Source organism: Hippopotamus amphibius, chromosome 14, assembly GCF_030028045.1.
Source record: "Hippopotamus amphibius kiboko isolate mHipAmp2 chromosome 14, mHipAmp2.hap2, whole genome shotgun sequence".
NCBI lineage: Eukaryota > Metazoa > Chordata > Mammalia > Artiodactyla > Hippopotamidae > Hippopotamus > Hippopotamus amphibius.
In genome coordinates this window covers 18356453-18378728 of record NC_080199.1, presented here as the reverse complement: position 1 = coordinate 18378728, position 22276 = coordinate 18356453, and the positions used below count along the sequence as shown (strand labels likewise).

General features: G+C 40.0%; 1 protein-coding gene across 1 annotated transcript in view; it reads left to right on the top strand.

Moving 5' to 3' along the window:
- The window catches only part of GPC6 (glypican 6), a 1066366-nt gene that overhangs the window by 970660 nt on the left and 73430 nt on the right, over positions 1-22276 (top strand). The window contains exon 6 of the mRNA XM_057707663.1: positions 1812-1955. Within this exon, the coding sequence (XP_057563646.1) occupies positions 1812-1955 (144 nt within the window). The remainder of the gene's footprint in view (positions 1-1811; positions 1956-22276) is intronic.

Sequence of the window (22276 nt, the reverse complement as noted above, 5' to 3'; positions counted from 1 at the left end):
AGTGGAAGGAGAACTTTTGAATACAACAAAGGAAAAATCAGCTGTAGTGGTGAAACTAAGTGAATTGTGTCTCAAGATGGAATTTGTCATTGAGAATGGCCCTCAGGAGCCCTTGTGTACTTCAGTGAAATCCCATAATATGCCTGATGAAAAACACTTATTTTGAAGTTAACGCAGAATCAAATAATAAAACCAGAAGCAATGCATTCGAAACACACACGTGTACATTAAGAATTGGATGACATAAATAGTCCCGAAAAGTTTATTAAGAAAAGTACCCAGGGTAGAATCATCTCCTGTGTAGAAATGGAAGAAACGCAAAGTTAAACTTCATCAAAACTTCCTGAAAATGTTACTAGATTTCCTGTAAATCTGGCAAAGGGATTATCTCTTGATAACCAGCAGAGAGTACGAAGCTTCTAAAGCCGGCAAAGGAGGTGTCCCCACGCTGCCCTGAGTGAAATCCCTGTGGAAAAGAACTAGCAGCTCAGTCCCTGAGATCATTACAACAGAATGTTTGATTTCCCACGGCAGCCCTAATTGTGACCTGAACAGCTGTCAACAACAAAATTAGAAGAGACTGTCATTATAGGGAATTTCTCCACATGCGCTTGTCCTATTTCTACATCGTTGCTCAAGAGAGTGTGTTCAAAGAATTCTTCCAGGAGAGGTTTTCATTATTCAAAGGGGAGGCACTCAAGTTATTTGGCCTTATATGCTATACGTGAAATGCATTTGTCATGGTAACAAGAATCCGAAATGAATGTTTCTTGAATGCCAAATTTAAGTACATGAAAATGTCTGGGACACAATATCTTTAATCCTGAAATCATCCTATGAGGTAACTGTTACGATTCCTGTTTTTAATACAGTCGATTCTCATAATTTACATAGTTGTGTTCTACAAGTTGCCACAAACACTAAATTAGCAAATACTGAACCATTGCTCCTACGAGAAATACAGGGTTGGGTTCCTGCAAGCTTTTCGTCACATTTTCATCAATCAGTCAATCCATAACCTTGTTTTATGTGTGTCTCTCCTGAAAGACACCTCATTTGATACATATTATTGATTCATTTACACTGAACTCATAGCCAAGTGCACTGTAACTCATGCCTGAATGAAGTTTATCTAACACACAGTTTTCTCCTTAAGGCACATCACAGCCTTAGGAGCACTAGACTGCACTTCAGCCCGATGGTTGCGGGCCATCTTAAACAGGGAAATCACCAAGTAAGATGCAAAAGTGTGGAAAGAATGTGGCACTAAATAGACCAGAGGAGAGACATTGGTTTACAGCTTGAGAGCTGAAACAAGAAGGCAGAGCTTCACCTTGTTGCACTTCAGCTGGGAACATGTACTTTGCTGCTCTGCCCATTTGGGGGTTATGAATTAATTTTAGTGAGTACAGTCTTCCCGCAGAATCTGCAGGTGATTATTTCCAGGGCCCTGGAAGACCCTGTAATCAAATTTGATCCAAGGTTGGTTGACTTTGCAGACACGAAACCCATGGATGTGGAGAGGGTCAACTGTAGGCAAATTCACAGAAGTGGAATCTGTAAATAATCAGAATTGACTGTATCTGTTGAAAATAAGAGGCAGATCGTAAGTCGGTCACTCTGTATCTAATGGGGTAATTCTGTTTCATTGGTGCTTGTGTTTGTTGAAGCTTCAGGATCAGAGTTGTTTTTTTTTTGGAGGTAAGAGTTCCATGAAAAATGTGGAAGCCAGTGCACTGAACACTTTGGCATCATGATCTTAGAAAGAAACTCATTGTGTAACTTTCTTAACCTTTCAATGGTTCTTCCAGGTTTTTCAGGGATGTGGCCAACCCAAACCTGCTCCAGCCCTCAGATCTGCTCGTTCAGCTCCCGAAAATTTTAATACACGATTCAGGCCTTACAATCCTGAGGAGAGACCAACCACTGCTGCAGGCACGAGCTTGGACCGGCTGGTGAGTTCTCCCAGATTGATGGCCATTGTGGCCACTTTCTGTTACCAAGGTTATTCTTCAGAAGACATGATGGGATTCTGAAATAGTTGGTGTTAAAAGTCATCTCCTTCTTATATCTGCTCCTGGTCTTAATTAGAATATTGAAAAGTAATGAGATCTTTCTTTTAGGTCAAGAATTAGATTATTTAAGAAGTCTTATCACTATTAATCCACTCATGCAGTGCCCAAATTTTCAATTCCATATTTCTTCTGAAATATTAATTTGAAGAATAAGTTCCTATATCTCCCAGAGATATAATTACAATAGCACATTTTTTGTTCCTCTGCCTCAGTTATTTATTTAATATGATTCAGTGTAACTTTGTCATGAATATCCCTTATATGTAAAGTTTTCTGTTTGAAAAACCTTACCAAGAGACCCCCAAATCAATATTACTACTATTTTTTTCTTTTTTGCTTGTCTTTTCAAAGTTGGAATCCTTAGAAACAGTCACTCTTTGATCCATTTAAATGTGTGTCAGGGGACCAAATATCTATCATTGAAGCAATTTACTTGGAGATTACAACCATAAATACAGTAAACACAATTTTTAATGTGTTACAAACATCAAATTTTGCTTTAAAAAATGAAAAGCTCATAATTTGAAAGAAATACTGTCCGGTTGTTTTCAATGCAATTTATAGCACTATAAACAATTTATATACCTGTAATTGTTAGTGCTGTTAGTGTTGCTTTGCCAGTTATCTTGATGTAAAATTAACAGATAAGAGCCTTAAGGTAATAAAACACTTGAACCACATCTGATTATGTCATATAAACTCAGATCTCAAGGGTTTCTGGTTATGAAAATACTTTTATTAGTCACTGTTATAAATTACTTTATCATTTTAGTTAATATCCTTCCACAGTGTAGAACTCATAAGATTAAATTGATAGCATTTGGCCTCATACTAAGTACATCTCAGCATTTCTCTCTATAAAAATCAAATGTACTTACAACACAAAGGCCTATCCACTAAGTTCCCAAAGTGAAGGGGTAGGTGGAGTCATTAACTGCCAAATTATGTTATAAATTTATTACTGTTTGCTAGCAAATAAAACCCCCTTGTCCGCGTAGGTTTTGAAAAAGGGATCATCTGGGTAATTGCTTCAACCTTGTACTTTACCTTAGTTATGTGTATTCTCTATTCACAATTTCAGGAAAAGTTTAAAATTAGTCACCTTTTGTGTTTTAAACAACCAATTAGATTCCACCAAGCAACCAGCCAGTTGTAAAGGAATGATGGTTTCATTAGCTTCCATTGTTTGCGTTTTTATTTTGCAAATTCCTTTGTATGTCAAGATCCTTTTAACCAGAACACAACTTATGAGTATGGGCTTGACCTCCCTCTCTCTTCTTCTTCTTTTTTATTTTTTTCCTATTTCAGTTGGCTCTAACTTAGTTATTGAAACAATTAAGATTTTCCGAATTTTTATAAACTCCCATTTCAAACTGGACACAATGCACGGTGAATAAGTTTTAGAGACCTGCTGTACAACCATTATGCTACAGATAACAGCACTGTATCGGTTAAGAGGCTAGATCTCAGGTTAAATGTTCTTACCACAGGAAAATAAAATTGGAAGACAAATGGAGTACATTATCCACTTAGTTAAAACTGCATTGATTTGGAACAATGTAATGACACCTATGACTACAAATTAATTATTTTCCCTTTGAAACAGAAGCACAATATTCTCTCCTCCTAGAAGAGATAAACACACACACACACACACACACACACACACACAGAGGCACACACACTCAAACAGGGGAAATAGAGGGAGAAAAATATTTTTCTCAAGGCAACGGTATTTATACAATTCAGTACAGTTTCAATAAAACATCAACACTGAGAATTTCACATGATATTTAAAGTCTAGTGGACATGAAAATTGGAATTTGAGTCTTTTATAAAAGAATTTCATTGGTCATTCTCAAAATGCCCCAAATATAAGAGTCTTGAGGAATCTTGGCAAATAGCAAACTGATTTATGATCTTCTACTTTACGCACCCCCAAAATATATTTAATCATTTTTTAAAAGAGTTAGTAATGGTTAATCATACGATCACAAGAAAAAACAAGGACCAAACTCAAGATACATAAGGGCCAGAGTCAGTGCAGAGGAATTTAAATCAATAAGCCAATTTTATTCTAAAATATGCTCTGACAGCATATAGTACTTACTTCCTCATGGGTGTGGCTTCAGGCTCTATAAGGGAGAATGACAGTTTTATTAATTTTTTTATTCAATTAAATTCTGATTCCTTCTCAAATGGTAAGAATCAGCAATTTGTAATTCGAAGCCAGCCGTAAACCTACCTGGAGCTACTTTCCAAGCCCCTAAGACCAAGGGACTGCTTCCACATCAAAAGGAGCTATACAAGGTTATTCTTGAGAAACACAAGTTATCCCCGAAGCTAGCATCAGAATCTCCATTTGTGGCCGTTGGTTCCCCCAAAGCTTTCTTCCCTTTGCGGATTCAACATAGTTCTGAATAGTGGAAAGGTTGGAGCGGTTACCTTGGCCAGATAGTACTGTGCAATAGTCAGATAAAATCATCTTCCAGATACATGCATAGGTGAGCAGTTCTGATGGGTCTGCCATGTATTACTGCCTATTTAGAATGTTTATGAACAAGTCTCATGTTCCCTACTCCTGTTTTAATTTTCCCCTGCAAAGATGTTTCCTGAATATTTATAAGAAGCATGTGTCCCAGAAAAGAAGGATAATTGGAAAAGACTTCCTTTAATTTTCTTTCAGCGTTTCAGCAGAGAAAATGCTTCAAAGGATAGCATCCCAAAGACGTTCCCAATCACCCCACCCCTTTTGCCAAAGTGAAAATAACTATGAAGCTCTCCGAAGGGTGGTTCTTACTACCATTTAAAATCAGTACCTGTGGCATAAACTTTGGGATCTGTTGGTAAATGTTCTTATACCAGCTATTATAAAGCTGTTTTTTATGTGAAGTGGGAATTATGGGGTTTGTTTCAGAAATAAATCTCCTAATCTCAAACTGAGTAACCTGCTGCTAAAACGTATGTAACATAATTGAAAATTCTCTCTTAAAAATATATCAGTTCTATCATTTAACCTTTTATTACATTTATAAGGAAGTTGTCAATTCTTTTATATCGCTAGGAAACATTCCATGTATTCCTCCAAAGTTATATGGGCATAAAAATGAGTTTAGGTGTAACTTTCAGACTTACTACTCTAAAGTTATTTTTATTATCCAATGAGTGAATACACTTGCATAGATTCTGCTGCTGATAGAAAGCTGACTTACTGGAGAATACTGCAGTCCTTCCTGCCAGTAGCCATGGTTTGTTCAAGAAGTGAGCAAATGCCATCAACAAATTTAGTTAACAAACTGGTGCCATCAGCACCTGTCTCTTCTTCCTGTCACCAGCAATCACCCGAGCAGTCCTTCTGTCCCAGCCCACTGTTACTGATTTTCAGTTAAATAGACCAGAGGTGGTTATTTGAAATCAGGAAGAGATTGGTTCTCTTCCTTTTTTCTTAAATTTATCTTCTGTGAATTCTCTTAAATAATTTGATGTGAAACAATGCTTTCTTTAAAGAAAATTACACTAGAACTTCACTGAAAGTATAGAGTGTAAAAATAAACCAACACAAAATAGCTTGATTTTAAGATCTGAGCATATCGCCGTGTTTCAGATCATCCTCTGTAAAGGACGGTTAGTTGTACAGCTCAGAATATTCCATCACAACATGCTATACAGCTCCTGGACACACTTGGGCAGGGAGTGTCTATTATTTTACTCCTGCTGATTTGTTGCAGCAAAAACATACTGTAAATTGTGAGTCTTAGAGGAATATATTTTATTAAAGTAGATTTAAAAAAAAAACTAGACTTGGAAGTTAATTCATCAAGTTGGCGATGAGTTAGACCAATGAATCTCCAGTAAGTATTCAACATTGTGATGTGTGTGTGCAGACCCTCAAGTATTCTGCTGCTCATTCTGAGGGAGCTGGGGGCGGGGGTGGGTGGAATGCCAGTCTGCAACGCTGAACGTTATACCTGTGCTGTGCTGTTATGTATAGAATAATCTCTCTTTCTTTTTCCTTTGAATTTGTTTTCCTCTTGCTTCCCAGAGGATTGTGTGGAGGACCATGCAACATAGTGTAAGCTTTGGTCTTCTTATTCTTCTTTTCATTCCCATTTGTCTTTGTGTGATCATTCTGGAGAGTTCCTGGGAAATCCCACCTCCACTTCCCCTTTCCAAATGTCTAGAGAGCGAACATTGAACACTGTACGTGACCAAAGGGCTTGGAAACGTCCTCTTGCCTAAGTATGTATGGTTGGCAAACATTTGGTAGTATTTCTTAATGGCAAGGTTTTCAACCTCAGGTTTGTGTGAGACCAGCTCATTTGGTGGCTGATTTAAATTCTGTCCCAATGTTCAGACTATGTGTAGTCTGCCTGAAAACCTTGCTCTTCCATGATAGAATAGATTGGCTTTTATCTTCTTGTGCTGAGCGAATAATTACCTCCCTAATAATAACAACAAACCAACATCAGCTCTCATGCATAAAAGCTAATTTTTCCATTAGCTGGGACATAGAGAATTTAGGGGGGAAAGAAATAGTCTGTGGGATAGCGTGTTTACTCTTTTTTTTCCTACTTGAATTTACTGATGTTTTTTAGAGCATTTAGGGAGAGAGCATGGGATATTTTTTACTACAAAGCGGTTTGAATAGGGGATGAGGATAGGCACACCCGGGTTATCCTACCTGAATTTCCGTATTAACCATAATAAACAGATAGGTGAGTTAGCCAATGGTTTTCATAATGCCACTCTGTGCTGGTACTTCCACCTCATAAAGACCTGAATCCTCCGTGGCATCATGGACCCAAAAGAGAAGATGGCCTCTTACCTGATGCACTCATTTATCCATACAGCACACATGTGACATCATGGTGTGGCATGTCTGCCTGGCCTTAAATTCAGGCGGTGGCAACAGTATGTCTAAATTTCCTCTTTTAAAATCCATTTGTTTAAAAGAAAAGTCCTCTGAATGGTATCCCTAGTCATCATTCCAGCTCTCTGAGCCCAGGGCAGTTTGGATAAGGTAAGAAAGTTAGGAAGGTAACTCTGAAACAGGAGTACTCTGGAAAGGAAGATCTTGAGGAAGGAATGGGGAAGATAGATAGCTTAAGGTCTCCTAGTGCTAAATGGAAAGTGGCAGAAGAAAACATCAGTGGTGGGACAAATCAGGGTTCTATCAGTTTGGTCCAATTGATGCAACTCAGCCAGGTCCAGTTGACAGAGTGTGTGCTTACTCTGTCCAACATTCTCTTAGTATCTCCAGGTTTTCCAGCAGTTGAACTAGTCCAGTCTCCTTATCTGATGGTTATTATGACCCTTGTAGTTTCCCCTAAAAAGAATGATGTCCGTAAACATACTGGAAAGAGTATAAATCGTAATATCATCCCCACCCGCTCCCCAGGTGTGGACTTCCCTGCTTGTCTCCTATCATCTTCTTGAGCCAGGCCCCCCCAAATCAGATGTTTATTATGGGAAATGGTTCTTCCAGAAACACAGTGCAATCTGTGAAATGTATGGGTGTGCCGTTGGTGACAAATATGTTGTCAACATTAATACATATAAATTTAAGTACTTCTAAAATATCGAGCTAGACACTTTATCTTACTGTTCAGAAACAAAATGGACAAAGCAACTCACATTCTGGCACTGTTTCCTGCCTGATGGTTAATCCCAGTTTCAGAGTAGAATGTTGGTCATAAAAATGCTCTTCCATGCCTCTTTGGGATCATTTTGGTGTGATTTAGGCAGTTTTGGTTGTAAGGATGCGGGAAACTGTCTGTTGTTCATTTTAAATTGCCATGGCATTTCATTGTCACCTCAAAGGATCCTGCATCCGGCTAAATCCGCTATTTTGCATTTCAAAAGGATGTCAAGCTGTGTTTAAGAAACTGCTTTATTATCTAGAGCCTGGGCCACTGTCTTTAGGTGAAACTGATATTTTCCATTTTCCACCTCAACACGGACACGTAGACACAGACACACACACACATACACCTCCCCCCCCCGCCCCCCATCTTTGCTTGGCCTGAACAGGAGAAACTAAAACCTCCATAATGACAGTAAACCAGATTCTGCTCTTTAATTAGTTTTCTAAAGATAAATGGGTCAAGGCCAGATTGGCTTTCAGCCTCTGCTGCTGCTGAATAAATTATACCCCATTCACCCCAGCAAACAGCTACTGCTCAGTCCACTTCAGATTGTGAACTGCCCAGTCCTGCCTGAACTTGCTTTATCTATTTGCTGCAAAACCCCACTGAGACACCCAAGCTTCATTTTCAATGAACCCTTGGCAATAACGGCAGCAAAATAACAGCGAGCTTTCAAAGCAGGGAGAAAATACAAAACATTAAAACCAAGCCACCCAACTTATTCGGTCTGGGTTTCTGCCCTTCTCTGGACAGCACCAGCAGCATGTGGTAGCGGGGGGAGCCTCCCGACTCAGGCTTCTTTCCATTTAGGAGGCTTGTGGTTGATGAGGCCCAAGTGGAGAATGTCATAAGACACACATAAAACGATGGCTTACCTCCAGATATTCTGCTCATTCCATGGGCTTGGAGGAAGCACATATCTAATTCAATGATATGCACGGTTGGAAACCTGGATGGAATGCCTGCCCCTTATGTGGAATTTTCTGCCCACACCCAATGGACAGTGGACTATTTTTACATCCTTGGGAAGCTATTCTTTCAGGAATGTGGAAGAACAGTGAAAATAGGAGAAGCATAGACCTTTCTTTCAGCTCAGGCAAGGTTGTGTTTAATTGCATCGGGCGGTATACCGTGGGGAGAAGCGTACACCCCGCTGGCTGCATTACTCCCTGGGAGCCGCTGAAGCCCATTCCGCTCTGCTGCTTCAAGACACATTCAGAGACTCCTATGGATTCCAACAATGAAATACAGTCATGCTGCACATTTTAAAGGGGGAAAACTTTTGCACAGCTTGCTTTAGATATAAGTGGTCTGAAATCATTTGGGGGGTAATTTTACCAAAAAAGCCATTTTCAACTATGTTTTTAAACTCTCCTTTGTCCTCAGAAACATTTAAGCAAGAGCTTTGCTGACCTCTGTGTCATAAAAATGAAATGTTACACTTTCAGACCCCAAATATGGCTATACAGATTTTATGTCTATTTTATGGTGTGTTGATATGCTTATTTTCCCCTTTGGACATGAACATTTCTTTCAGAATTCCTGACTTCAGCTAAACCCAAAACGATGCATTCTATGGGTATCAATCAATCAATCATGTATTTACTGACTTATCCTCTGCTGCATAGCACTTAGTAAAACTAACTAGCATGTATATTCTCTCCATCGTCACGTGCTGTTAGCACTAGCACCATCAGAAAGGCAAGAGTTACTATTTGCAAAAAAAAAAAAAAAATTGTTTATCAAACCAGTTGGACACACCATGTTTCCTCCAGGGAATAGTATCTAGTATAGAGCCTCATACAACATTAGCCTACAGGAAGCAGGAATTTGATTTTCTAGTCTGAGATAGACTACACCAAGAAAGAATATGTGGAAGGTATGTTAACAAGAGAATCAAAACTGACCAAATATGCACACTGAAAACAGTAAACATCTGCAGCATCTTTGATCTAGCCCATATCCAATAGCTTGTTCTCCTTTCTCAAGCCAGAAGTCTTTGCCCGTACCTTAAACAAATTAAAGAAAAAATATTGTCCCTTCTGAACTGATCAGAGGAAAAAGTTCATCTGCACACTCACTCCCGTTACTTGTCTTTTATTTATCTATGTAATAGGTGTTTGGAGTGAGTTGATTATGAAACCAGGATAGACAAGCCATACTGAACTGCCCAGCCATTTAAAATATGTGTTCATGAGAGCCATCAGTGGACACAGATCTTTCATTAAGTTATTGAGCAGCTTATGGAAAGGCTGTAGTCATTTTTTCTCATAGCTGTCTGAGATATTTGCACCACAACTCCCAGATGTGATGTTCACGCTTATAAGAGAGCTGAAGAAATGGGATTTTTCATAAATACCAGTTTTGATGTATTTGCTGTATAATCAATCAGCTTTTAACTGACTCTGGGGCCTATGGAATACATTTTAAAGCACTGGGAATTTGGCTATTCCCATAACATACTTGGACACTCTTTACTGCTAGCAATAAACCTCAGGCATAAACATCGTAGAGAAAACCAGATGAAAAGAAACCTGTTTGAGTGAAAATTGACTTCCCTTCATAAATGCAAAAGATAGAAACATATCTGCAATACACAATAATTTTATTACTTAAGCTCATTCATGGTCATTATCGTCAAAGGCTCTAACTTCATGGATATTTTCTTGCATTTAAAAGACTGGCTGAGCTATTTGAAAAAAAAAAAAAGAAAAGACAGGTTGACAGTAAATGAACGAACCAGCAGCTGTAGCAGCACCACTCTGTTGCCGGCTAACAAATAATTTTTTGGAAGTTGGGTTTGTGTAGTATCTTTAGAAGCTTTTCCGATACTGTATTGATCTGGATGGGCCAAGCCAGGCACTGAAGCAACGACCAGCAACCCCCAAAATGGCTCCCAAAAACACAAGTTTATTTCTTGTTCGTACCAAGCGCCCACTGCTGGGTTGGCCTTGGGTCAGCTACACATGGTCATCAACCTCATTCCAGGACGCAGGGTGACAGAGCAGCCGTTATCTGGAGCTGTTACAGCGGCAGGGGACAGAGAGAACGTGGCAGGGGTGGCTATTGAGTCTCCACCTGGAAGAGGCACAGCACACGGCTCCCATCTTGTTGGCCAAAGCGGTCGCATGACCAAGCCCACTGTCCAGAAGGCAGGGACACGTGTCCCTCTGTGTCTCACACACACTGAAGATGGACATTTGTGAACAGGAATATTGTCAACCACCAACACAGAGGACCAAGGCAAGATTTTTAAATTGAGAAAAATCTATTCGTTACTCTCTTTAACTCTAAGACAAACCTTACATGAAAAAAAAGGAGAAAAATTCATCGTTCATTCAACAAATATTTATTGTAAAGTACTATGAACCAAGTGTAAGTGACTAGAACATAATCAAAGAGCTCAAAACATTTTGAAGGGTGGCAGATAAACCTAGCTTTAACTTAAATCAGACCATGCATTTAAAAATTTTTAGAAATCTAGGAGAATTCTAAGTCCTTGTTACAAAGGGAGTATCTACATAGCCCTAGAAAGCCAGCCTCCCTTTCTAAGTCAGGTTGATTTTTAGCATTGGATGGCTATTTCTCCTACCTGAATTTCAAGTTCAATCATAATTCAGCCAGAGCAAAGGAGTCCCACCCCAGTATTCCACCAAGACAGTATCTCAAAGGAGGATGTGGAAACTGTTCCAATGCGTAGGAGACAAAGAGCAATAGGAAAACAGAATGAGCAAAGACTTTTTTATTACCAGCATTTAAATCACTTTCAGATCCAGACTGTATATTTTTTAAATGAGCCTTCAATACTGGATATCGTGAGAGTTGCTCTTGTCTGATTTGATGTCATGTTTGCTTAGGCAAAGCAATTTTTCTGCTCTTCTCCTTTCTGGGTCAACCTAGTTGGAGCAAATCAAATTGTTCTCCCTCTTTCTTCCTTTCATACATCATCATTTAAGATCACCAAGAATTCGAGTTCCGGAACCTGCCCTTGTCTCCTTTTACAATATCTGTTTATTTCTGAACAGCATTCATGAAAGAGAACACTTTTCACAGGTTAATCAGGGAAATTGCACAGGCTGACAGCAACAGCAAACTTATCGATTGCAAGGAAAGTCTCAGGAATGTGTGTGTCATTGGCTTCTGCATGGAATTATTTGCAAAACCGTAGAGCTCTGATTCATCTGGAAGAAAAATTACAATATAAATTTATAAATTATTGATGTGTAATGAGGCAGGAAAACAATGACTTTGTAAGTTTTATTCGAAGGGATTTGAACCTATGAAAGCTCCCCAAAGCAGCCTGAATTCATTTCAGTGAAGAACACTCATCCCTGCACTTGAAAAAGCCTAGCCTTTCCTTCACTGGCTCTTTGCAGCTCCTTGAGTGCTAGAGAAAAGGGGTAAACACGGAGCTGCTAGACCGGCTCTGGGAAGAAAACAGAAAGGTAGCAAACTGCCTTGAATGATCTCCTCACATAAGACCCAAAAACCCAGGGGCTATCTTTAGTGTGACACATGTCCTCACAAAAATGTTTCCAGTTACTCAGGAAAACCAAATCTTCTTTATACAGCAGTCTCAAGCGACAAGAAATATTTCATTAGGATTTTAATGTTGAAGTCGCAAGCGAAAGAAGCTTCATCCTCGCTTATCAACCTTTATCCTCTCCTAAAAAATAAATAAAATACAATCTCTTTACAGTATTTTCATTAAAAAAAAAATCTTTCTCCATGACTCTGGAGAGTTAGGAGTTAAATAAGTCCTTTTGGAGTATAGTTGACTTAGAATGTGGTGTTAGTTTCTGCTGTACAGCAAAGTGAATCAGTTATACACATACACAGGTCCAGTCTTTTTTAGATTCTTTTACCATATAGGTCACTAGAGAGTATTGAGAAGAGTTTCCTGTGTTAAAGTGTAGGTCCTTATTAGTTATCTATTTTACACATAGTAGTGTGTATATGTCAATCCCAATCTCCCAATTTATCCCTCCCCCCCTTTATTGGAATATTTTTTAAAGACACTGATTTGTATTACTCTGATCATGGTATGACAAGGAAGGGGTGTGTGTGTGTGTGTGTGTGTGTGTGTCTGTTTATTTTTTAATTAGAATACACTCATTGTGCCCAGTAATAATAAGTGAACAGCCTGAGATTTGTTACAGTTATTTATCAAGTTGTAGCTGAAACATGATACTTTTATATAAACTTCTGTATTCATTAATACTTTTTAAAATTCAGAGACACCCAGTGGTGAACCAAATGTGACCACCAATTTCCAGTGCTCCCTCATCCCCCCTCATCATGTCCTGTCCTAAACTTTACCTCCCCCAGAGAAGTACCACTGCTCCCTGCCTCCTGGAGGAGTAGCTGGGAGAAGATGGGATAAGAAGACCCTTTTCAGAACAGTCTTGAAATCTTATATATTTTTACTGATTTTTATTTTTTGGTAGGTTTGCTCTATCAATTACTGGGAGAGGTACTTCACTATGCAGGAAGATTGACCTGTTTATCCTTGTAGTTCTATTTTTATTTATATATTTTGAGTCTATATTTATAGTTACACATTTATCTTCTATGCAAATTGACCTTGTCATTATATAGGGATCCCCCTTCTCTAGTGATAGTAGTTGTTTGCCTTAAAGTCTATTTCTTTCTGATATTAACATAGTTATACCAGATTTTTTTTTTACTAGTATTCTTTTCACATCATCACTTTCAACCTTTCTGAACCCTTCTGTTTTAGATATGCCTCTTGTAAGTACCACATGGCTGGATTTACATTTAAATCTGGACTCACAATATTTTTACTTTAATTGGTGCATTTAGTTCATTTAAATGCACTAGAAATACTAAGATAGTTGAGTTTATTTCTTCCATCTCATTTTGTGATTTCTATTTACCTCACCTATTCCAGTCTTATTTTTGCTTCTTTCTTGTGGATTGAGGATTTTTTTTTCTCATTTCACTTTTAGTGTTTGGAATCTAAATACTATTTTTTAATTCTTTTATTGGTTACTCTTGAAATTTTAGCATGTGTCGGACTTAACAAAGACTGAGTTCATCAGTCAATCAATATCTTTACCCTTCTCTGGAACAATACAAGGACCTCAGAACACTTTAATAATTTTCCTCTCAAATCATAGGCTATTATTACTGGATAATTTAGTTCGATCCTGTAATTTTTTTTGTTCTTACAAGATTTTGAATGATGATGATGGTGGTGATGACAATTTCATGCTAGAACTTTGTGTATAGAATTAACCACATTTTACTACTTCCTTTGATTATCATTCCTTCTTGCATCAAACCATCCATCAGGAATCACTTTCCTAGGTCTGGAATACCTACTATAGGATTTACTTTACTGGGGGTTTTATTTGAAAATGTCTTTGCCCTCATTCTTGGAAGACATTTGTGCTCAGTACGTCATCCTAGATCCGACAGTTAGTTTTTCTGAGTACATTGCTGCTTATATTTCACAGTTTCCTGGTTTCCATAGCTGCTGTTGAGAAGCCTACTCTCAGTCCTTCCCTTGTAAGTAATCTGTATTTTCTTTCAAGCTGCTTTTAAGATCTTTGTTGTTCTGTAATTTTATTGTATTGTGTCTAGGTGTAGATTTCTTTTTTTTTTTTAACTTATTTTCCTTAGAATTTGCTAGGCTTTCTGAATCTCCTAATTGGTCTCCTTCATCATTCTGGAAAACTCTAAACCATTATCTCCTCAAGCATTGCCTCTACCTAGTTTCCTCTCTCTCTAATCTTAATCTGTAACCGACTTAGACGTGTCAGACTTTCTCCCTCTACCCTCCATGTCTCCTAACTTGTCTTTGTCTCTTTCTACCATCAGAATAAATTTTTTAGCTCCACCTCTCAGGTGACTACCCCTCCCTTCTGTTGTATGTAATCTCCATTAAATCCATCCGCTGAGTCTCTAGCTTTAATGATTTTTTCTTTCCTAATATTTATTTAATTCTTTTTTAAATATGCTTAGTCCTGTGTTCATTAGTATCGTACTCCTTATTTACATTTCTAAATCCTACCTTTTTCTATCTTTGAACATACTTATTTTACACTTTGCCTCTGATACTTCTAATATTGAAAGTGTTTGCTGGTCTCATATGGTATTTCTGCTGGCTTTTACACATGGTGCTTTATTTCCTTATATATCTTATGTTCTATTTTGTTTGTTTCTGTTGGTTTTTTATGAGCTTATATTTCCTTGAACTTAATCAATAGAAAGACTTTGTGGCCTGCGGTGAAGGGTATTTCTATTTCTCTCTCCTACTAAGGATTTAACCCCTTGGAATTCCAGCTTTTTTGATATAGGCTAATGGCCTTAAGGAAGCCCTACACTTCAACCTTCTGTCCCTGCAAATCTTTTAAAATCAAAGATTCAGGTCATCTGCGTCTGGGAAATGTCCTTAAGGAAAAAGCCAGCCTCAGTACTCATGTTGTCTTTTTCTGGGTTCCTATTTTCACTTAGTTTGCTGTGACGTGGTCCCCCGTGGCAGTCCTGCCATGGGTTGCAGAACTAGAGTGCATTAAGCTCTTCAGATGGGAGGTTCCTCTACAGAAACTCAGAAGTCTTCCCAGGCCAAAACTCTGCACCTCGCGGGCTGATGCTAATACATGTGAAGTCCTTGATATACACCTGATGGACAGGCTTGCAGGGCACACAGCTGTGTTTCATTCATTCTTTCATTGCCTCAGGCAGACAGGGGGCAGGCAAAGGTAGGGCAAGCAAGGAGTGTTTGGTGTCACAAAACCTGCACCTGTGTCTTGCAAAGGAGGACTATGGGACTAAGAAAGAAGCCAGCCCCACAGATTTAGTGATGGACTGCTTCCCTCACTCCTCCTGTCCCTCCGAACCCCTGTGAGAAGCGCACCCCACCCCTCCACAGCACAACCCCTCATTACTTCCACATGCTGTGACATGGATGCTAACGCCAGGGAGGCGCACAAGCAGAACTCACATTTCTGTGTGATATGAGCCAAAAGCAGACCTTGTTGTCCCATTTTCTGATCTGTCGAATGGAGAAGGAAAAGAAAACCAGTACCTGTGTCATCCTGTTTTAGCGATGATGATGGTTAATGTGCCTAAAGCTCCTGGCTCAGCCATTGTCTGCATTAAGCTTAGTTGTCATTAGTAGTATTGCTAATCATAGTGATAACAAAAGGTTAATCAAACAAGAACAACATCTAATTGCAAAGATTTTCAGTATTCATTGGGATTTGGGCTTTAACATAAACCTTTGCCCCAGCCTTTGGTCTTTACAGAAAGTGGCTGGTTCGTCTTCAAGCCTCAGTCAGCATCGCAGGAGATAAAGGCTACGAAAGCTTTGCTTGGTGCCGTTAGGAAGAGTCACAGGAAAAGACAGAAGGAAGAGCTAACACTGGCATCTGCATTGTTGTCAAATAAGTGAGCGCTGGAGCTTCTCTCTAAGACACAGCCTCGTAGCAAGATGACAATGAAAAGTCTGAGGGTGAACATTTGGAAAGCTGATAAGAGATTCAAATTCTGTAAAAGAATCTGGGAAGCAGGCAGCTAAATGGTGGATGAAAATAACCTAGAGGAATGATGGAGTAGAGGGGGCGAGGGTCGCAGCACGGCTCCAGTGACTCATTTCTGACAGCAGCGCATGTCTTGCAGCCTCACGTCACCACCGAGGACTGCCACCAAAAGGCTTTTTAAAAAACATTCAGGCCCCAACTCGAGGATGGAAGATGCCTTAGAGGACTGGGGCAGGGAGGGTGGGGGGGAATCGAGGGGGGGGCGTCAAGGAAGGGAGGGAATATGGGGATATGTGTATAAAAACAGTTGATTGAACCTGGTGTACCCCCCAAAAAAATAAAATAAAATAATAATAAAAAAAAAAAAAAAAAAAAAAAAAAAACATTCAGGCCAGGGAAGGTAGAAATCCTGGCAGAGGACATGAAAAACCCAAATTAGGTGGCTGAATCGGATGCGAAGGTGAACAGCATCTGAAATAGCCTTTTTTTTTTTTTTTTTTTTTTTGACTCACTTGAAGGTGAACACAGGGACGAGTCATCGACAGTAGTTTAACTGTAAAATGATCAGTGCTTGGAGAGTAGATTGTAGATTTGACTATGCGGAGTGACAAGAAGTAGACGGAGGATCTTGCAGCTGTATTTCTCTTCTCCCATCCTGACCTTTCTCCTTTTAAAAATAAAAGGAGAAACAGAGGCACAAAGTTATTAAGATTTGCCAGCGACATAGGAGCCTGAGCAAGGACCCAGGTTTCTTGTTTTTATCCTCATTTATATCCACCAGATTGTCCCACCTGCCTGGCTTACAAAATATAATGTAGTTCCAGAGTGAAGCAGGAGCCTCTTAACAGTCTCCCCCGGTTCAGTAAATAAGAAGAGTATTCCACATTTCTGAGAGCTTTAGAGTAATAGACAAAGGGTTTTCACAGTCCGCACCTCGTTTGTAACGCTTGAAACAACTGGAAACAGCTATTTGATGTTTCCCTTGAAGAGGCTTCCAGTGCTGGCTTTCTGTTTCCCAGGGGCCTGATGTTATAATCCTCTTGGTGTCTGTGATGTTTCTACTGCCATCAAAGGTCAAACAAGAGGTGAACAGACATTTTAGTGGGTTAACTGCTATTTTGTCTCTTCTTTGTTGCCCACGGTACTTTTGTAAGATCCTATGTTTGAGGGGGGAAAAAAAGAAGGAATGGAGGAAGGAAGGAAAGAAGGAAAAAGAAAAGAAGGAAGGAAAGGAGGGAGGGAAGGAGGGAGGGAGGAAGGATGGAAGGAAGGAAGGAAGGAAGGAAGGAAAGGAATTTCCCAGTCTGACACATAGAGCTATTTCTGGTGCCTCAAGCAACTTCACAGAATTCCATGATGAAGCCTGGAGGCTCACGCAAGGGAGGTGAAGAAAGGATGTTGGTGAAAGGATGGGGCGGAGGGCCATGGGGTCTGGATGGTGACTATCATGAGTGTTTTCAGAACATTCAATCAACTCCCCTCCTAAAGTTTGCTTTTCATTCCTTTGCTGGTATTTTCTCAAAGGCTCTCAATCGTGGGAATTTGGGATACAGGGTCCTCATTTTGTAAGCTCTTCTTATACAATAACATCATTGTCAGGTAAATGATTTTTGGTTGAACTGGTGATTAGGAGTAAAAGCCATGGCTCTCTTGATTTAAAACGATAAGAGGCTTTCAGCACATTATTTTAAATGCTTTTGGGAGTTGTATAAAGTCCCTCCAGGATTACTGACTTTGGGTTAAAAATCTTTATTACAGATTGTTGTCTTCTGTGTCCAAATCATTGCATTATCTTGAATTGTGGTGGGCAATTTTTCAGCCCTTTTGAGTCACTGTGACACAAACAGAACTGTGATTTATCCAGAAACGCCAAAGCCATGTTTGACTTTGGGCTGCCTCATGCCAACTCTTAAAAACAAAACTCTTTGTTCAGGTAAGTAGAGCAAGATGCAAATGAAGCCCTAGGCCTTGATCCTGTTCACAGTGCAGGCCAAGGCCTCCTTTCTCACCATGAACTTCACCCCACCATCCTCACAAGAGGGTCTCAGGAAGGTGGAGTGAGACAGCTCGGAGCCAAAATGCAGATTTGCCATCACTGCCAGGGAGAACTAATGCAAAACATTCGCTGTACATTCAAGGGTCCTTAGAGTTGCAAGGACGTTAAACCCCATCTGGTCTAATACCCTCACTTTACCAATGGGGATGCCAGAATCCAGAGAGATGAAGTAACTGATGCACAAAGCACACCGGCTTAGCGCTAAGCTATTTCTTTGCTGCTCAACTTCAATTCGAGTAACACATCCAGTAATGCATTTTTTAAAATAATGTCACCCTGGTTGTTGTAAGCCTGTTTTTAATTCTATTTTATTCCACTAAGATCAGGATTTTTTGGCATCGAAGTATCTATATTCTAGAATAGAAAAGCCCACAAAATTACAATCACAAAGAAAAATAAAATTGAATTTGTTGACTCTACTGCCACAAAGAAGGTAGATCTTTTTTTTTCTCTTAATAGATTTATTTTTCAGATAGGTTTTTGGTTCCCAGTAAAAGTAAGCAGAAACTATAAAGAGTTCCCTTATACCCCATGCTGCACACATGCACAGCCTCCACCACTGTCAACATCCTGCACCAAGTGGTACACTTGTGTCTTTGTTTTGTTTTGTTTTTTTGTGGGTTTTTTTAAGGTCTTTGTTGGAATATACTTGCTTTACACTGTTGTGCCAGTTTTTCAGGTACACCAAAGTGAATCAGCTATATTTATACATATATCCCCATATCCCCTCCCTCCGGCGACTCCCTCCCACCCTCCCAGCTTCCCCTTCGCCCCCCAGCCCCAGCCCGTGTCCTCAAGTCCGTTCCCTACATCTGCATCTTTATTCTTGCCTTGTCACTGGGTTCATCAGTACCATTTTTTTAGATTCCATATATATAAGTTAGCATACAGTATTTGTTTTTCTCTTTCTGGCTTACGTCACTCTGTATGACAGACTCTAAGTCCATCCACCTCACTACAAATAACTCAATTTCATTCCTTTTAGTGGCTGAGTAATATTCCATTGTTTTGTTTTTTTATTGCAAGTTTGTACCTTTTGACCAGTCTCTTCCCAATTCCCCCAGCCCCCAGCCCCTGATAACCACCATTCTACTCTGTTTCTACAAGTTTGAGTTTTTTAGATTCCATATATAGGTATATATATATATATGTATATGTATATCATACAGTATGATGATACTCTCTCTGTCTGACATCTCGCTAAGCATAATCCCCTCAAATGCCTCAATGTCCATTCACATTGTGGCAAATCGCAGGATTTCCTTCTTTCTCATGGCTGAATAATCGTCTATCATGTGTGTTTATCACACACACACACACACACACACACACACACACACACACACACACAGGGTGAGTCAAAAATTATCCGCACTCTGGCTGTAGAATTTATTTTAAGTAATTTTAGAAAAGACAAATACATCATTTTTCGACATAATCTCCTTGCTTTTCAATACACTTTGTCCATCTGTCAACAAGCTTTCATATTCCCTTATTAAAAAATGTTTTAGGCATGACTTCCCTGGTGGTGCAGTTGTTAAGAATCTGCTTGCCAATGCAGGGGACACGGAGTCAATCCCTGGTCTGGGAAGATCCCACATGCCGAGGAACAGCTAAGCCTGTGTGCCACAACTACTGAGCCTGTGCTCTAGAGTCTGTGCTCTGCAACAAGAGAAGCCACCACAATGAGAAGCCTTCGCACTGCTACAAAGAGCAGCCCCCCACTCACAGCAAGTAGAGAAAGCCCTCGCACAGCAGCAAAGACTCAGTGCAGCCAAAAAGCATAAAATAAAATGAATAAATTAAAAAAAAATGTTTTAGGCTGAGCTGCGAGCCACAAATGCACCACTGTCTTCACTTCTTCATCAGAAGTGAATCCAGTTCCTTCTTGATGGCTAACATTTGTGCGACCTTTCTTGAACTTCTCTATCCGTTCATACAAACTTTGTAACAAAACACTTTCTCCACACTCCTACAAAGTCTTCGATAAATAACGGCACCAGGTACACCCTCAGACCACAAAAAACGAATCACTGCACGCTGCTCTTCTTTCGTGCAAATCACAGGTGGGGCATCCATCTTTGCTCGCACCGCAGTTACAAAGGAACCGATATAACACGTTCACACCTGTACAGCAGTGACTGGGGAGACAGTAGACCTGAACGGAAAGCACTGATAAGACAGTGCAGCCAACAGAGGTTTTAATATAATGGGAGTGTGGATAATTTTTGACTCACCTTCGTGTGTGTGTGTGTGTGTGTGTGTGTGTGTCATATCTTCTACATATATACCATATCTTCTTTATCAATTCATCCATTGACAGATACGTAGGTTGTTTCCATGTCTTGGTTATTGTGAATAATGCTGTGGTGAACAAGGGAGTGCAGATATCTTTTTGATATCCCGTTTTCATTTTCTTTGGATATATACCCAGAAGTGGGATTGCTGGATCATATGGTAGTTCTATTTTTAGTTTTTTGAAGAACCTCCATACTGTTTTCCATAGGAACTGAACCAATCTACACGCCCACCAACAGTGCACAAGGGCTTCCTTTCCCGCACGTCCTCGCCATCCTTATCTCTGGTCTCCTTGATGACAGCCAGTCAGCAGGTGTGAGGTGATCAGAGCGGTACACTTGTCATAATCGATGAAACTACACTGACCATCCTCTGCATCTAAGCCAATCTTAAATTAGCTGGCAAGAGGCATTCTATCTTAAACGCAGCTATTTTCTAGTGAAAACACAGGAAAAACACTAGAACCTTGTGTGAGTCCCTCCAACTTTCCTCTTTCCGTTCACATGGCAGGGAGGGAAAAGCAAAGCAGACGAGTAAAAGTAAATGCGACTCGCCGTGAGCCTCTCCAGCTGGGCAACACTGGCCTCCTGTGAGTCAAGACAGTGAAGTCAGAGCAGCTGCTCCCTTCCTCCTCTGAGACCATCTAGAAATGCGTGGGAAAAGGAGAGGCCATCTTCAGCTCCTACTGCTAGTTCATCAACAGTAACTTTCTCAAGGGACTTTCACATCAAAGTCACATTTGCAATTCAGCATCTACCAACATCAGTGTGAGACAGCAAACGTTCTCAGTGTATCTCCAGGTTCACACATGCCAAGACGTGGAGAGGACGTCATTTCTCTCTCCACACACATGATTCCATACATAATTTTAAAAAGAAGGGCCCACTGCCTTCTGCTGGAGCTGGCTGTTTATGTAGCTGTACTACTGTTTTACTAGCTGTGTTTGTGGAGGTGCCTTTTCCTTCTGTATCAGCAAAATTGCTGGGCGGATGGGGCTGGGGACTGTTGGGATCTCACGGAGATGATTAATTACTGAGCATCTCGCCGCAGATGTTCTACTCTTCCTGGCACTGTGGGCCCGTTTCATCCCTTCTTGGAGGGAACGTACTCTCCCTCTTTCCTTCTCTCCCACTCCGACCCGTGCATTCGCATTTTTCCCCACTGCTTCCTCCCAGCGGTGGCTTCTCTCTTGGAATTCTGGGCTACAACACAAGAAAAAAAGGTGTTTCCATATCATGGTTAATTTGCTGCAGTCAGAGCCAAAACAAAAGCAAAACATTCTGAAAATGCCAAGCACTTGGGAGGAAGGTCGCCTCGGTAAAGGGACACTTCCCTGTGACCTCAGATGCCTTTTCAAGATTCCCACTGTTGCAGTAACACAGGCTGGTCACATGGACTGAAAATATAGATTCAGAAGCAACTGGGTCATTCTCTTTGGGGAGAGGTTTTTTTGTGTTTGTTTTTTCACTTTATTAACAGAATGTGTGATACCAAGTAAGCTGTGAGTGATCACCGCTTCTTCTGGAATTGAATCTAAGCACAAATCATTTCACATACATCTCCCTTTCCTTAAGTAGCTCCAGTGCCTCTTTTTCATAGGACACAGTTGAGCTGAGAGGCTTCCTAACTGTGAGAAGAAGTAGAGCCACACTGCACCCTCGGGGCCTTTAAAATTGACTCCTCCATCCAAGGGTA